This window comes from Choloepus didactylus, chromosome 2 (assembly GCF_015220235.1).
Source record: "Choloepus didactylus isolate mChoDid1 chromosome 2, mChoDid1.pri, whole genome shotgun sequence".
NCBI classification, from domain to species: domain Eukaryota; kingdom Metazoa; phylum Chordata; class Mammalia; order Pilosa; family Megalonychidae; genus Choloepus; species Choloepus didactylus.
In genome coordinates this window covers 47,513,757-47,531,694 of record NC_051308.1, presented here as the reverse complement: position 1 = coordinate 47,531,694, position 17,938 = coordinate 47,513,757, and the positions used below count along the sequence as shown (strand labels likewise).

General features: G+C 36.3%; 1 protein-coding gene across 1 annotated transcript in view; it reads left to right on the top strand.

Annotated features, from left to right (window-relative positions):
- The window catches only part of FLVCR1 (FLVCR heme transporter 1), a 61,148-nt gene that overhangs the window by 11,729 nt on the left and 31,481 nt on the right, over positions 1 to 17,938 (top strand). Inside the window, exons 3-5 of the mRNA XM_037824202.1 lie at positions 2,070 to 2,210; positions 3,610 to 3,677; positions 6,982 to 7,085. Of these exons, the coding sequence (XP_037680130.1) occupies positions 2,070 to 2,210; positions 3,610 to 3,677; positions 6,982 to 7,085 (313 nt within the window). The remainder of the gene's footprint in view (positions 1 to 2,069; positions 2,211 to 3,609; positions 3,678 to 6,981; positions 7,086 to 17,938) is intronic.

Here is a 17,938-nt window from a genome sequence, read left to right as displayed (position 1 = left end):
ACTCTTCTTTTTTTTGTATCGACTTAAGCTTGATTTTATTACAGCCTATAACTGGTAGGTACAGGCCTGATTTTGCCAAAGAACAAGTCTAGTGAAGTTGAAGATTAATAAGAATTTTTTTCATTTTGAATTTGAGTTTGGATCTGGGCCATTTAGCCTTTTATTGTTGCATTGTAAGTAAAAACCTAAGAGATTTAAATCTCACTAAATATGCATGACTGCCTTGTAAGTATAGTTTCTATATTCCAAATCTTTGTTTTACCGATATGTGAGTTTTGTATTACCAATGTAAATAAAAAGAAGTATCTCCCATCTAACTAGGATACAAGAGATTTTCAGGAAAGGACAACAGACCTCCTCAACAGTGCAAAGGAGCTGATAGGGCTAAAGGAAGAGGAGGAGTTGCAACAACTTAAACATTTTATGTCTACCAGTACTCCAATGTAAGGATATTAACAAGTAAATATTTATGAGTTATGTCTCCTCTTGAATTATTTATGAGATCTGTAAAAATAGAAATATGTTACAGTTTGATAAGTTTTAGTTTTATATACTAAAACATATATAAGTATATATAATATATACTATTATATTAGTATATAATAATTAACCAATGTTTTGGTCAGCAAAGAGCTTTAAATTTTTAATTTTTAGCAGTAATCATGAAAATTAGAGAATTATTATTACATGGAAGATTTAAGAGTCATTTCTTCCTTATCTAGTAATTCTCAAACCTGGCTGGGTATTGATAGCATAAGGAGACTTTTGTGTTTAAATACAGATTCTCGAGTTCCCTCCTGGAGATTCTGATTCACTGAGCCTTGGGTGGAATTGCAAAATATATATTAATTTTAAACTTCCACATGATTCCAATGGCAGCCAGAACTGTCAGATGAAGTCCATCAGCTTCAATCTCCAGACTAGGCCTGCATTTAATTCTTGTTGGGAGGGAAAAAAAATACTATTTTTTTAAAAAAAGGAAAAAAAAGTGAAATTCTAATATTCCAAAAACTATTACTTTTTTTCTGAATCATTAACCTTATTTTTTGCTTTTTGAATTTGCTCTATTTAATCAATTCTAAGGTATACATTTTTTTCCATGCAATCAAAAGGCCTTTAATAATAAATGGCATCTAACACTTTTGGCAATTGAGACACAGTTAGGTGAAAACCTTCTGTTGATGGCTTGTAAGATCATTGAGTGCTCATATCAGAACATCTTAAATTCAGTGAAATACAGTATTTTTATTCTATTTTAGTTAAAAATTTTGAGTCAATACTAAAACTACAATTTAATTTCTAACTTACCAAATTTTAGCTGTGTTTAGCTCTTCTATCAGTCAGTCTAGATTTCTGGCTACTTTACTCTACAGAAATCTCTCCCTAACCGTCTGTTGCAGGAAATTAGTAGATTCTTCCCTGCTCAGCAACAGGTGGTCTCTAAATGGGTAAGAAGGCTTTGAACTCTAAATCCATAGAAGTGGACAGGACTAAAATAGAGTTTTGGAAAACATATACTACACTTTTAGCTCTATCCCTACCTTTTCCGTTATGCATCCAGAGTGAAATAGCAAGAAAGACCCAGGTCTGTTCTCATGAATCCACCCCAATTTTGTTTATTTCTAGAGGTGTGTAATTGGGTCAGATGATAAACTTGATATATTTCAGAAGACAATAGTTGGTAACTGAAGACAATTCTGTAAAAGTTTAGTAGTTTGCTCATATTTGATGCTATTTCTAATTACAATTTGAACTGAATTATAAATATAATTGTTTGAATATATAATAAAATTAATCTTGCTTAACTATAAATGGCATAATTACTTAGCAGGTTCATGGCATATTGTTGGTGGTTTTGCAGTTCATTGATGTAAGTTGGCACAATCCCTGAGTTTTAGTCAGTTTCAGAGGATAAGGTAATAATTCCAAACTATTCTTCATTTAGAAATTGGTGAAAATGAAAAGCCTTATCAGAAAGACTTTGACTACTTTATTCGACTTAAACTGAATTCAGTCAACTCACTAAGAAAGACAAATATATTTAATTACCTTTTCATGTATGTTCCTAGCATTCAAAGAAAAACCTCAGTATCCTCCAAGTCAGGCTCAAGCAGTTCTCCAAGACAGTCCCCCTGAAGAGTACTCCTATAAGAAATCAATAAAGAATATGCTGAAAAACATTCCTTTTGTTCTTCTGTTGATCACTTATGGTAAGTAAAAGGTCTTTTTTTTTTCTTTGATGAGATTATCTGTATAAGCCTTTGAATATTGTAGATTCTTTTCATTTAACCTAGTAGTTTGAATTTTAATTAATGAGATGGGTTTGTTAATGCTATAAAAATAATTACAGGATAGTTTATAAGCCTAAAGTTTGACGTAAAAGCAAAATTTCAGGATGGCTTTTCTTATATATTCTTTAAAAAAAAGACTTTAAATAGAGAAACATTGTCTTTTATGAGTTCTCGCAGAATATTCTGGGCCCTTTATGGACCATGATTATGACTGTCAAACACATGTGGGAAATGTCTGTGGTACTCTTGCTCCTCATCAATTTCTTTCTTTGACCTCTGCAAACTGGCATCTATTTTGACTACTCAATCAAAACTGCACATTAAGGACGTCACCTTAACTAATTCTAACTTAAAAAAAATTCTCACCCTAATAGATCCTTTGGGATAGCTAATAGATACCCTTCCTAACACTGTAGCTTTGACCACAGGCACCAATTCATTTGGTTCTCTTTAGAGTTTTTTGACACTTTATTCTTTGTTTCTTATGTTAACACTGTTTTCATTGACCATTAACACCCCTATTTCTGTCTTGCCTTTAGTCATAGACTCAAGGCTGTTCTCTTTACATTTTTTTTATGAGTGCATACTCTGGTACATAATTGTTTTACAAGTTCTACCAGATTATGCTCTGACTTAAACTCTGATGGTTTTACCAGGATTATTGTGTTATGTTTTTGTTTTTGTTTTTCACAGAAATTATTGAACACAAAAGTAGAATATTCAGTATAACAAACTCTTATGTACCCAGTATCACTCAGCTTCAACGGTTAACAACATTTGGTCATTCTTGTTTCATCTGTTCTCCCACTGTTGTTTTTTGTTTGTTGTTGTTGTTGTTTTTGGTTTGTTTTATTTAATTAGAGAAGTGGTAGGTTTCTGATAACCAACTATTTGTAATTATTCTTTAATTAATAGTCTTAACTAATTTCCTTGTAAAATTTTTGAGGCAGGGTTAAGATCTCTGAGGCAGGGTTTCTATCTTATGCTTTTAACATTCATCAGCTAGAGCACATTATAGGTGCTCAATAAACTATCCACTCCTTGACTGGTTGTTATATGTGGGGATATGATTTGTGGTAGCCGTATCTGAATCTAAATAATAATGAATGGTGTTATGACAGAATTCTGCTGTCATAATCTCTAATAAATTTAGGGTTAAATGATAGCCCACATTTTGAAAAGAAATGGCAACAGTTCTTAATTTTCTTTGTCAACTGTCTGAGGAATATATTTTATTTTTACAGGTGTCACATAGTATTCCATATAACTTTTTGAACTGGTAAAGGGTACATTTATATTTTTCTATTTATTATTGTAGGTATCATGACTGGAGCATTTTATTCAGTTTCAACATTATTAAATCAAATAATATTGACCTATTATAAGGTGAGCTTCTGCCTATATTTTATTGCATGCTTGGCCAATAATTTTTCCTTAATGATATAATTCCTTTTAGCATGATCATTAGCATGATCATAAGATTAAGGGTTCTGACCATGTTACTGTAAAAGATTTACATTTATTTTAATTGAGAAACATTTCATCCAAATTATAAAACATAAGTTATTTTTGCTTTGATGGTAATCAAGTCTCTTTTTTTTTCCTTTTTCACCAAACAGTATGACTGGCTGAATGGAAAGGGACAAAGGAAAAAATTTTAAGGAAACCAAAACAAATGTAAAAAAGTATATATCAAGCTATGAATCACCTCCTATGCTTTTTTTTCCAGTCTCTTTTTAAAAATTTATTTCTTCAATTTTAATGAGATATATACACATACCATACAGTCATCCCCAGGGTGCAATCAGTTGTTCACATTACCATTATATCGTTGGGCATTCATCACCACAATCAGTTTTTGAGCATTTTACCACACACAGAAAAGAATAAGAATAAAAGTTAAAGTAAAAAAGAACACCCAAAACATCGCATACCCTCATCTCTCCCTATTTTTCGTTTACTTTTTGTCTTCATTTTTCTATTCATCTGTCCATACACTGTATAAAGGGATTGGGAGCCACAAAGTTTTCACAATCACATGGTCACACAGTGTAAGCTATATAGTTATACAGTTGTCTTCAAGAATCAAGGCTACTGGGTTGCAGTTCAGCAGTTTCAGGTATTTCCTTCTAGCTTTTACAATACACTAAAAACTAAAAAGGAATATCTGTATAATGCATAAGAATAACCTCCAGAATGACCTCTCAACTCTGAGCTCTCAGCCACTGAAACTTTGTTTCATTTCTCTTCCCCCTTTTGGTCCAATAAGGCTATCTCAATCCCATGATGCCAGGGCCAAGCTCATCCCTGCCAGTCATGTCCCACGTTGCCAGCGAGATTCACACCCCCAGAAGTCATGTCCCACGTGGTGGGGAGGGCAGTAAGTTTACCTGCAGAGTTGACTTAGAGAGGCCACATCTGACGCAACAAAAGAGGTTCTCTGGGGTTGAGTGTTAGGCACAATTTTAAGTAGGCTTTGTAGCCTCTCCTTTGCAGTAACAAACTTCATAAGGGCAAGCCCCAAGATCAAGGTGTCAGCCTTCTAAATTGATAGCCCCCAATGCTTGTGAAAATATCATTAATTCCCCAGGTGGAGAAATTTAATATTTCCACATTTCCCCCAGTCCCTCATGAGGGATTTGCAAATACATCTTTATTCCCTGCCCAAATTACTCTGGGATGTATCAGGGTTTCACACTAACTTGTACAAACCAACCAAATTTCACTCCCTATTCAACGTTCCATGTAATTATGTTAACTGACCATACAGGTTAAATTATATAGTGTGTTACAAAAAATATAGATTTTGTGCCTAATAAACATCTTTTCCTTTGGTCTCACACAGAAGTTGAAGTTTTAAAAACACCATCAATATCGTCCTTTACTCTTTAGTCTAATTTACCTTAGTCCTAACCAAGTCTATTTTGTTCATATCTCTAATTGAAGTTTGATCTCTTTTTTCATTCCTTAACATTTGCTGTATGGGGTAATGCTGACATTCATAGCTGCTAGACTCTGGCTATGAATCTCAGGTGTCACACAGATACCCAAAGTTCCAGGGACTGACCAGATTATACACAAAGAGCTCAGCATCTCAGAATTTAGAAATACCCATTACAACTCAGAAATAAATGTAACTGCTGTAAGAGCTTACAGTCTAGAAACCTTTACAATAAGCCTTCCCCTGATAACCTGTGTTCTCAGACTCAATTCTCAGAGCTTGCACATTATAGTTAGTTCATATTAATGAGACATTATAATGTTTTTCTTTTCATTTCTGGTTTACTTCACTCAACATACTGTCCTCAATGTCCATTCACCTCACAACTTCACTCTTTCTTGTAGCAGCTCAATATTCCATTGTATGTATACACCACAGTTTGATCTCATACATTTTTTTTAATTTTTTAAAATTCATTTTTATTGAGATACGTTCACATACCATGCAGTCATACAAAGCGTACAATCAGTTGTTCACAGTACCATTATATAGTTGTGTGTTCATCACCAAAATTAATTTTTGAACATTTTCATTACCCACACACAAAAATAATAAGAATAAAAATTAAAGTGAAAAAGAACAATTAAAGTAAAAAAAGAACGCTGGGTGCTTATTTTTTTTTGCCCCTGTTTTTCTACTCATCCATCCATACACTGGACAAAGGGAAGTGTGGCTTTCCCAATCACATTGTTACCCATCATAAGCTACATTTTTATACAATTGTCTTCAAGATTCATGGGTTCTGGGTTGTAGTTTGATAGTTTCAGGTATTTACTGCTAGCTATTCCAATTCATTAGAACCTAAAAAGGGTTGTCTATATGTGCGTAAGAGTGCCCACCAGAGTGACTTCTCGGCTCCTTTTGGAATCTCTCTGCCACTGAAGCTTATTTCATTTCCTTTCACATCCCCCTTTTGGTCAAGAAGATGTTCTCCATCCCAAGATGCCATGTCTAGACTCCTCCCCAGGAGTCATATTCCATGTTGCTAGGGAGATTCACTCCCCTGGGTATCAGATCCCACATAGGAGGGAGGGCAGTGATTTCACCTTTCAAGTTGGCTTAGCTAGAGAGGGCCACATCTGAGCAACAAAGAGGCATTCGGGAGGAGGCTCTTAGGCACAATTATAGGCAGTCCTAGCCTCTCCTTCGCAGCAACAGTCTTGCCAAGGGCAAGTCCCGTGGTAGAGGGCTCAGCCCATCAAACCACCAGTCCCCTATGTTTGTGAGCACATCAGCATCCATTGAGGTGGGGAAGCCCAACACCCCTGCGTTCTCCTTAAATTAACTCTTTTTTTAAAAAATTAACTATATCAAAAAAAAATTAAAAATAAACAGACAATAAAAAAGCATTTCAAACAAACTATAACAAGGGAGTAAGAAAAAGACAACTAACCTAAAATAACTACTTTATTTCCAAAAAAATCCTAACAAAAATCATTGTATTTCTTAACCAAGGAAGACCAAGGATAATTTTCCTGTTTGGGTTCTCCCATATTTTTAGGTTTTTTTGAATTTAAAATAAAATGTCTTTGTATATTATTTACTTACCCCCCAAACATACCTTAAATGTGTACTGAATCTCCTATTATAACGTGTACTTAATATTACCCAAAAAAGCATGGGGAACATGAAGAATCTGTTTGAATTAGAGGAAATATCTGATTAACTTATTATGAACATTGTTTTAAGGGAGAAGAAGTGAATGCCGGAAGGATTGGGCTAACACTGGTAGTAGCTGGAATGGTGGGCTCTATTCTTTGTGGCTTTTGGCTGGATTATACCAAAACATACAAGTAAGTGAAAGTACATAAAGGTTTGGTATATAACCAAAGATATTTCCATTTAAAGGCAACTGTGTTTTTATTTTAAGAAATTTTAAAAGTGTTTTCATTATTTAAAGATGTTATTCTAGACATTCCTAAGTTCCCTTCACATACTCTTTCAATAGTCCACGTATCTTAATTTTTTTTTTTTTTTAGGCAGCTTTGTTTATTAGGACATTAGTCTGGGGGATAAGAGAGGGGCTTTTTATTATTGTTATTATTATTTTTTAAATTAGTGAAGTTGTAGGTTTACAAAAAAGTCCTGTAAAAAAATACAGCATTCACATATACCCCGCTATTGTTGACACTTTGCGTTAGTGTGGTAACATTTATTTTAGTTCATATCAATGAGAACATACAATATTTGTCCTTTGTGTCTGACATATTTCACTCAGCATAATGTCCTCAAGATTCATCTACGTTGTTGCATGCATCAGACTTCATTCCATCTTACAGCTGAATAATATTGCATTTTATGTATATACCACGTTTTGTTTATCCATTCATCATTTGATGAACACTTGGGTTGCTTCCATCTTTTGGCAACTGTGAATAATACCACTGTGATGTTAATGTGCAGCAATCTGTTCAGGTCCCTGCTTTCAGTTCTTTTGGGTATATAGCTGGTAGTGGGATTGCCAGGTCATTTGTTACTCTATTTTTAACTTCCTGAGCAACTGGCAAACTATCTTTCATAGTGGCTGCACCATTTCACATTCCCACCAGCAGTGAATGAGTGTTCCTATTTCTACACATCCTCTTCAACACTTGTAATTTTCTATATGTATCATTTAGTAGTAGACATTATAGTGGGTGTGAAATGATATCTCATAGTGGTTTTGATTTGCATTTTCCTGACAGCTAACGCTGTTGAACATCTTTCATGTGCTTTTTAGCCATATGTATATCATCTTTGGAGAGATATCTCATCAAGTCTTTTGCCCATTTTTTAATTGGGTTGTTAGCCTTTTTATTTTGAGTTTTAGGATTTCTTTATGTATTCTGGATATTAAACCCTTATTGGATATGTGGTTTCCAAATATTTTCTCCCATTAAGTAGGTTATCTTTTCACTTTCATGACAAAGTCCTTTGATGCACAAAAATTTTTAATTTTGAGGAGGTTCCATTTATCTGTTTTTTCTCTTGTTGCTTGTGCTTTGGGTGTAAAATCTAAGAAACCATTCCCTACAACAAGATCTTGAAGATATTTTCCTACATTTCTTTTAGAAGTTTTATATACCTGGTTCTTGCTTATAGGTTTTTGATCCATTTTGAGTTAATTTTTATATGTGGTGTGAGATAGGGGTCCTCTTTCATTCTTCTGCATGAGGGTATCCAGTTTTCCGAGCACCGTTTCTTAAAGAGACTTATTGTTTCCTAATTGAGTGGGTGTGGCAGCCTTGTCAAAAATCAGTTAGTCATAGAGGTGGGGGTCCATTTCTGAACTCTTAATTTGATTCCATTGGTCAATATATCTATCCTTATGCCAGTACCATGCTGTTTTGATCACTGTAACTTTGTAATATGCTTTAAAGTCAGGAAGTATGAGACCTCCAACTTTGTCTTCCTTTTTCAAGATGTTTTTTGGCTATGTGGGGCCCCTTACCCTTCCAAATAAATTTGATATTGGCTTTTCCATTTCTGCAAAGTAAGCTATTAGAATTTTGATTGGTATTGCATTAAATCTGTAAATTAATTTGGGTAGAACTGACATCTTAACGATATTTAGTCTTCCGATTCATGAACTCAGGATGTCCTTCCATTTATTTATGTCTTCTTTGATTTCTTTTAGCAATGTTTTGTAGTTTTCTATGCACAGGTCCTTTACATGCTTGGCTAAATTTATTGCTAGATATTTGATTCTTTTACTTGCTGTTGTAAATGGAAATTTTCTTGATTTCCTCTTCAGAGTGCTCATTACTAGTGTATAGAAACACTGCTGATTTTTCCCTGTTGATCTTGTATCCCGCCAGTTTGCTGAACTCCTTTATTAGCTCTGGTAGCTTTGTTGTAGTATTTCAGGACTTTCTATATATAGGATCATGTCATCTACAAAAAGTGAAAGTTTTGTTTCTTCCTTTCCAATTGGATGCCTTTTCTTTTCTTTTTCTTTTTCTTTTTTCTTTTTTCTTTTTTTCTTTTTTTCTTTTTTTTTTTTTTTGCCTTACTGCTTTGACTAGACCTTCTAGCACATTGTTGAATGCAGTTGTGATGGTGGGCATTCTTGTTTTGTTTCTGATTGTAGAGGAAAGCGTTCACACTTTCACCATGGAGTATGATATTAGCTTTGGATTTTTCATATATGCCCTTTATCATATTATGTTTCTTTCTATTCCTGTATTTCAAAGTGTTTTTATCAAGAAAGGATGCTGAGGATTTTGTCAGATGCCTTTTCTGTGTCAAGTGATATGATTATATGATTTTTCCCCTTCGTTTTGTTAATGTGGTCCATTACATTAATTGATTTTCTTGTGCTGACCATCCTTTCATACCTGGGAAAAAAACCCACTGGATCATGCCATATAATTCTTTCAGTGTGCTGTTGGATTTGATTTACAGGTATTTTGTTAGGGAATTTAACATCTATATTCAAAAGAGAAATTGGTTTGTAATTTTCTTTTCTTGTGTCTTTATCTGGCTGTGGTATTAGGATAATTTTGGCCTCATAGATTTAGTTAGGTAGTGTTCCCTCCTCTTCAGATTTTTGAAAGAGATTGAGCAGGATTGGTATCAATTCTTCTTGGAAGGCTTGATAGAATTCTCCTGTGAAGCCATCTGTCCTATGCATGTCTTTGCTGGGAAGTTTTTGATGACTGATTCAATCTCTTTATTTATAACTGGTCTGTTGAGGTCTGCTTCTTCTAGAGTCAGTGTAGGTTGTTCATGTGTTTCTAGGATTTTGTACCTTTCATCTAAGTTGTCTAATTTGTTGGCAAACAGATGTTCACAGTATCCTCTTATGATCCTTTCTATTTCTGTGGAGTCAGTAGTAATGGTCCCCCTCTCAGTTCAGAGTTTATTTCCATCTTCTCCCTTTTCTCTTTGTCAGTCTAGCTAACAATTTGTTAATGTAATGATCTTCTTAAAGGACCAACTTTTGGTTTTGTTAATTCTCTCCTTAGTTTTCTTAATTTTCAATTTCATTTATTTCTCCTCTAATCTCTGTTATTTCTTTCCTTGTGCTTGTTTTGGGTTAGTTTGCTGCTATTTTTCTAGTTTCTGTAGGTGTGCAGTTGGGTCTTTGATTTTAGCTCTTCTTTTTTTCTTTTTAATTCAATTTTATTGAGATATATTCACATACCATGTAGTCATACAAAGCGTACAATCAGTTGTTCACAGTACCATTATATAGTTGTGCATTGATCACCAAAATTAATTTTTGAACATTTTCATTACCACACACACAAAAGTAATATCTTTCTTCTTTTTTAATGTAAACATTTGGGGTATAAATTTCCTTCTCAGCACTGCCTTTGCTGCATCCCATATGTTTTGACATGTTGTTTTCTCATTTTCATTTGTCTTGTGATATTTACTGATTTCCCTTGCAAGTTCTTCTTTGACCCACTGATTGTTTAAGAATGTGCTGTTTTACTTTCTTATATTTTTGAATTTTCTAGTTTTCCACCTATCATTGATTTCTAGTTTCATTCCATTATAGTCTAATATGTGTGCTTTGTGTATTTTCAATCTTTTTACATTTATTGAGACTTGTTTTAACCCATGGTCCCTGGAGAATGATCCATGTGCACTTGTGAGGATATATATCCTGCTGTTTTGGGTTGTAATGTTGTGTATATGTCTGTTTGCTGTCATTCATTTATCATATTATTCAAGTTCTCTATTTCCTATTGATCCTCTGTCTATCTGTTCTCTCTGTTGATGAGTGTGTTGTATTGAAGTCTCCATCTATTATTGTAGAGATGTCTGTTTCTCCCTTCAGTTTTGCCAGTGTTTGCCTCATGTGTTTTGGGGCACCGTGGGTTAGTGCATAAATGTTTATGATTGTTATTTCTTCTTGGTAGATTGTCCATTTTATTAACATGTAGTGTCCTTCTTCATCTTGTATAAGAGTTTTGCATTTAAAGTCTGTTTTTCTCTTTTGACTGATAATAGTATAGCCAGCCACCCCAGCTTTTTTTTTTTTTTTTTTAATTATTATTATTTGCACAGAATATATTTTTTCTATCCTTTCATTTTCAACCTGTTTGTGTCTTTGGGTCTAAGATGAGTCTCTTGTAAGCAGCATATAATTGGATCATGCCTTTTTATCCATTCTGCCAATCTGTGTTTTTTGATTGGGGAGTTTAATCCATTAACGTTCAATGTTAATATTTTGTCCTTTGGTTTTTATATATCATATCTTGTGTGTGTGTATGTCTTTTTATCCCTTTAGTTACCCTTACTGATAGTCTTCATTTCTTCATACAACTCCAAGCCACTCTCTCCTGTCTTTTCTTATCAGCATGCAGAACTTCCTTTAATATTTCCAGGATAGGTTTCTTGTTGACAAACTCTGTCGATTTCTGTTTATCTGTGAATATTTTAAACTCTCCCTCCTTTCTGAAGGACATTTTTGCCAGATAAAGAATTCTTGGCTGGCAGTTTTTCTCTTTTGTTACCTTAGATATATCATACACTGTCTTCTTGTCTCCATAGTTTCTGAAAAGAAATCAGAACTTAGTCTTATTGCAGATCCCTTGTATGTGACAAATCACTTTTCTTTTGCTGCTTTCAGAATTCTCTTTATCTTTGGCATTTGACGTCTTGATTAGTATGTGTTTTGGGGTAGGTCTGTTATGATTTATTCTGTTTGGAGTACGTTGCACTTCTTAGACAAATGTATTTATGTGTTTCATAAGAGTTGAGAAATTTTTAGCCATTATTTCCTCAGATATTCTTTCTGCCCCTTTTCCCTTTTCTTCTCCTGGGGCACGAGTTACTCACATGTCTGTGTGCTGCATGTTGTCATTTAAATCCCTGAGACCTGCTCAGTTTTTTCCATTTGATTCTCTATCTTTTCTTCTGTCTGTAAGGTTTCAATTGTCCTTTCTTCTAGTTCATTCATTCTTTCTGGCTGTTCAAATCTGCTATTGTATACTGGCTAGTTTGGATATATTATGTCCTGCCAAAAGCCATAATCTTTAATGAAATCTTGTGGGGGCAGATGTATTAGTGTTGATGAGTTTGGAATCCATTGATTGAGTGTTTCCATGGAGATGTGACTCAGTCAATTGTGTATGAACCGTTTGATTAAATTATTTCCATGGAGATGTGGACCCTGCCCATTCAGGGTGGGTCTTGATTAGTTTACTGGAGCCCTGTAAGAGTTCAGACAAGAGGAGCTCAGTGCTGCGCTGAGAGAGACATTTTGGAGACGGCCATTGGAGCAGACTTTTGCTAGCCCAGAGTTTGCCTGGAAGAAATTAAGAGAACACCCCCAGACACTTAGAGAGAAACATCCTGGGAAAAAGCCATTTTGAAACCAGGACACTGGTGCAGACTCCAGCCACGTGACTTCCCAGCTAACAGAGGTTTTCTGGACACCATTGGCCATTCTTCAGTGGAGGTATATCCATGTTGATGCCTTAATTTGGACATTTTCATGACCTTTGGACTGTAAATTTGTAACCAAATAACCCACTTTTATAAAAACCAATCCATTTCTTATATTTTGCATGATGGCAGCATTAGCAAACCGGAACATATGTGTTTAGTTTATTTTTTTATATGCAACTGTATTGAAATATATTCACACACCATACAGTCATCCAAAGTATACAGCAGATGTTCACAGCACCATCACATAGTTGTTCACCCACCACCACAATCAATTTTTGAACATTTTCATTACTTCAAAAAATAAAAATAAGAATAAAAATAAAAGTAAAAAAAGAACACTCGAAACATCCCACACCCCACTTCCTCCCCTACCATTCATCTACTCCCTGTCCCCATTTTCCACTCATTTGTCCATGACACTGGGTAAAGGGAGTGTGGGCCACAAGGCCCTCACAATCACATGGTCATACTATATAAGCTATACGGTCACACAGTCATATTCAAGAATCTGGGATACTGGATTGCAATTCAACAGTTTCAGATACTATCTTCTAGCTATTCTAATAAACTTAAAAATTAAAAAAGGGTATCTGTATAATGCTTAAGAATTACCTCCAGAATGACCTCTCGATCCATTTGAAATCTCTCAGCCACTGAAACTTTGTTTTTATTCACTTCCCCCTTTTGGTCCAGTAAGGCTTTCTCAATCCCACAAAGCCAGATCCAGGCTCATTCCTGGGAGACACATCCCACATTGCCAGGGAGATTTCCACCCCTGTGAGTCATGTCCCACATAGTGGGGAGAGCAGTGAGTTTACCTGCCAAGTGGGCTTGGAGAGAGAGCCCACATCTGAGCAACAAAAGAGGTTCTCTGGGGATGACTCTCAGGCACAATTATAAGTAGGCTTAGCCTCTCCTTTGCATAACCTGTTTCATAAGGGCAAGCCCTAAGATTGAGGGCTCGGCCTACTAATCTGGTAGACCCCAATCCTTACTGGACTATCAGGAATTCCCCAGGTGGGGAAGTTTAATATTTACCCATTTCCTGCCAGTCCCTCAAGGGATCTTTGCAAATACTTTTTATTCTCTGCCCAGATTACTCTGGGATGTATTGGGGCTTCACGCTAACCTATGCAAGCCAACCAGATTTCACTCCCTATAATTATGTTGTGCTGGTTTGGATGTATTATGTCCCCCAAAATGCCTTTATCTTTGATGCAGTCTTGTGTGGGCAGGAAACGTATTGGTGTTGATTGGGTTGGAGACTTTTGGTTGGATGTTTCCGTGGAGATGTGATCACTCAACTGTGGGTGAGATCTTTCATTGGATAATTTCTGTGGAGGTGTGGCCCTGCCCATTCAGCATGGGCCTTGATTAGTTTACTGGAGCACTATATAAGCTCAGCCAGAAGGAGCGAGCTTGCTACAGCCAGGAGGTACACTTTGAAAATTGCACAGGAGCTGAGAGAGGAGTTGAAGATGAGAGACAGTTTTAAGACAGCTGTTGAAAGCAGACTTGTGCTCCAAAGAAGCTAAGAGAGGAAAACCGCCCCAAGAGCAACTAAGAGTGACATTTTTGAGGAACTGCAGCCTAGAGAAGAACGTCCTGGGAGAAAACCATTTTGAAACCAGAACTCTGGAGCAGATGCCAGCCACGTGCCTTCCCAGCTAACAGAGGTTTTCCGGACACCATGGGCCATCCACCAGTGAAGGTACCCAATTGTTGATGACTTACCTTGGGCACTTTATGGCCTGAAGACTGTAACTCTGTAACCAAATGAATCTCCTCTGTAAAAGCTGGTCCATTTCTGATGTTTTGCATTCCGGGAGCATTAGCAAACTGGAACATATGTGTTTGACTAAACTGACCATACAAGTTAAATTATATAGTATGCTACAGAAAATATCGATTTTGCACCAAATAAACATCTCTTCCTTTGGTCCCACACAGAAGCCAAAGTTTTAAAACACAGTTAATGTCATCCTCTACCCTAGTCTGATCTACCCCAGTTGCAGCCAGTTCCATTTTGTTCACATCTCAAGTCAAAGTCTGATCTCCTTTTCAGCCTCTTTAACAGTTGCTGCATGGGGCAACTCACAGCTGCTGAACTCTGATTCCGAATCCCAGGCACCACATAGACACCTGAAGCTCCAGGGACCAACAATGTCATGCACAAACAGCTCAGCATCTCATAATTTAGAAATAACTGTTACAACTCATGAATAATGTGACTGCTGTAAGAGCTTACGATCTAGGAACCTTTACATAAACCTTCCCCTGATAACCCATGCTCCCAGATTCAATTCTCAGAGTTTGCACTTGATTGTTAATCCATATTAGAGGGGCACTGTAAGGTTTGTTTTTTCATTTCTGGCTTATTTCACTCAACCTACTGTCCTCAAGGTCCATTCACCTAATTCCATAGCTCACAACTTCATTCCTTCTTGCCATCGCTGAATATTCCATTGTATACATGCACCACAGTTCACCATTCGATTTATCACTTGATGCACCCTTAGGCCATCTCCACCTCCATTGCAAATCATGAATACTGCCGCCACAATTTAGTGTATTTTTAATCTCTTCTATTGTGCCTTTCCTCCCTGTAATTTCTTTTATGTTTCTTTTTAAACTTTCAAATTTCTACCTTATGCTTACATAATATCTTCTTAATATTCTTTATCTCTTTAGCTATATTTTCCTTCATCTCCTTGAATTTATTTAGGAGATTTATGTGAAATCTTTGATTAGTTGTTCCAAAGTCTGTGTCCCTCTGAGGTTTAAATTAATTCCTTTGACTGGGCCATATCTTCCTGCCTCTTAATATGGCCTGTATTTTTTGCTGATGTGTTTACTCTGAAGGTCAGTTTTTCTCTCTTCTTTGATGCTTGATTCAACTTGTTATAGACCTTCTGAGTAGCTGTGTTTTATCAGATTTTTTCAGCTCTTCATCTGAATCTTGCCCTGTGTATTTGGTACAGTTTTTAAGATTGTGCTTTTTGTGCAATGTTTCACCTCCAAGAGAAAGCTTCCTTTCCTCTGTTCCTTCTCTGGAATATTGTTCTGTTCTGTTTTTGTTTTGTCTCTATAGTTTTTTTATACTCCTTTCATTGTCTCTAGCTGCTGTTGTCTGGAGGGCAGATTCTGTGAAGAAGGTCACCCCTGAGAGGTCTTTCTCAGGTCATTATTTCCAAGTCAAAGCATGGTCAGAGACCCAGGAAGTGGGAACAGACCAGCTCCAATGTGCCTGGGGAAGGGATCAGAAGGGACACCAAAAGCCTCTTGGACAACTCCCCAAGGCTGTGCTTTCCTGACCTGCCCAGCAAATGTAGTCCTTCAGCTAACTGTTCCCCACAACCCTGTGGGATCACTGTGTCCTTAAATCACCACTTCTGCCCCTGCCCAGAGCAGAGTTAAAACAATGACTGCCGCCACTTTTTTCCAGGGCAGGTTGAAACAGTAGTTCAGAGCCCAGACCCAGGGATCCAAATTCACTAATCTAGAACTGTGATCAGTGATCAGCCACGCCCACCCATGTTCTTGGGGAAGAGGATTTTTACTTCTTTTCTGCCACCAGCAAACTAGTCAGGGACTGGACCCCAAGGCGGCCAGCAGTGGGGGTTGGGCGGGGAGGGGGTTGGGTGCTGGCAGTCACTGCGGGAGAGCAACTCACTGTTCTTTACTGTACTTCATCAGCCTCTTTGCCACTCTCCTCTGGATTCTGTACAGTATTCTGCCTACAGAGCCCTAGAACAGTTGTTTCAGATAGTTTCTGTCTATTCCATAGCTGTTTTGTTTTGTTGAAAGGACTGGGTCCTGGAGCTCTCTGCTCTGCCACCTTCCCCAGAAGTCCCTTAATTTATTTTATTGGTCATATTTATTTCAACTTTGAAAATTTGGATACCTCAGAATACCTTGGAGAATAATATTCAGATATGCCACTTCAGAAGAGTTCCTTTCTATATTGAAGAGAACTTTTTGAGAAACAGTTGACTTTTGGCAGAGGCATTATCTTGTTTTTTACTTATGTTGTTGGCTTAAAAAAACAAAACAATTTTTTAAAAAAGCTGTTTTCTTTTATTAAAGAATTATTGCTGAGCATATAGCTTTGTTTAGTAAAATTTTTTTTTGCTAAATTGTCCCAAATACAGTACCACTTAATTATAATAGAATGCGTAGTGTGAAAATACTATCTAAATTGTGCATCTTTCTGGAACCAGCCTAATGCTAATGGGGCACAAAAGAATAAATCAGTAGTACCAGCTGGGAGACTGAGAGGGATTTTTGGGGCAACATCTTTTGATTTCTGCCTTAAAACAACAGGTGGGTTTTTTTTTAAAGAACAGTTGCAGGTTTACAGAAGCAGTACATAGTTTGCATACACTCCCCTCTCATGCATGGTTTTCCCTATTATTAATATTTTGCATCAGTTTATAACCTTTGTTACAGTTCGTGAAACAATATTGTTATAATCATGCTGTTAACTTTAGCACACCGTTTACATTGGTTGTATAGTTCTGTGGCAGTTTGTATGTGTGTGTGGTAACATATATAACCTAAAATTTCCTTTTCCCCCTTTAACAACAAGTCAGTGTTGTTAATTACATAAGCAAAGTTGTGCCTCCATCCCCATTATCCATTGCCAAAACTTTTTCAACCCCCCAATAGAAACTCCATACCAACTAACCCTAACTCCCTATTCCCCTCCCCAACTCGGCCCCTGGTAATCTGTATTCTAGTTTCTGGCTTCATGAATCTGCTTATTCTGATTATTTTGCATATGTGAGATCATACAATATATGCCCCTTTCTGTCTGCCTTATTTCACTCAACATGATGTCTTCATGGTTCATCCATGTTGTCGGCATGTATTTATGGCTGAATAAATATCGATTTTATGTATATAGCACTTTTTGTTTATCCAGTCATCTGTGGATGAGCACTTGGGTTGCTTCCACCTTTTGGCAATTATGAGTATTGCCACGTCAGTGTGCAAACGTCTGAGTCCCTGCTTTCAATTATTTGGCTATATATCTAGTAATGGGATTGCTAGGTCATACATAGTTCTATACTTAGCTTTCTGAGGAAACCACAAAACTGTCTTCCACAGCAGCTGTACCATTTTACATCCCCACCAGCAATGAGTGATTGTTCCTGTTTTTCTGCATCCTCTCCAACACGTGTTATTTTTATTATTTTTTTAATAGCCATTCCTAGTGAGTATGCGATGGCATCTCATTGTGGTTTTGATTTGCATTTAC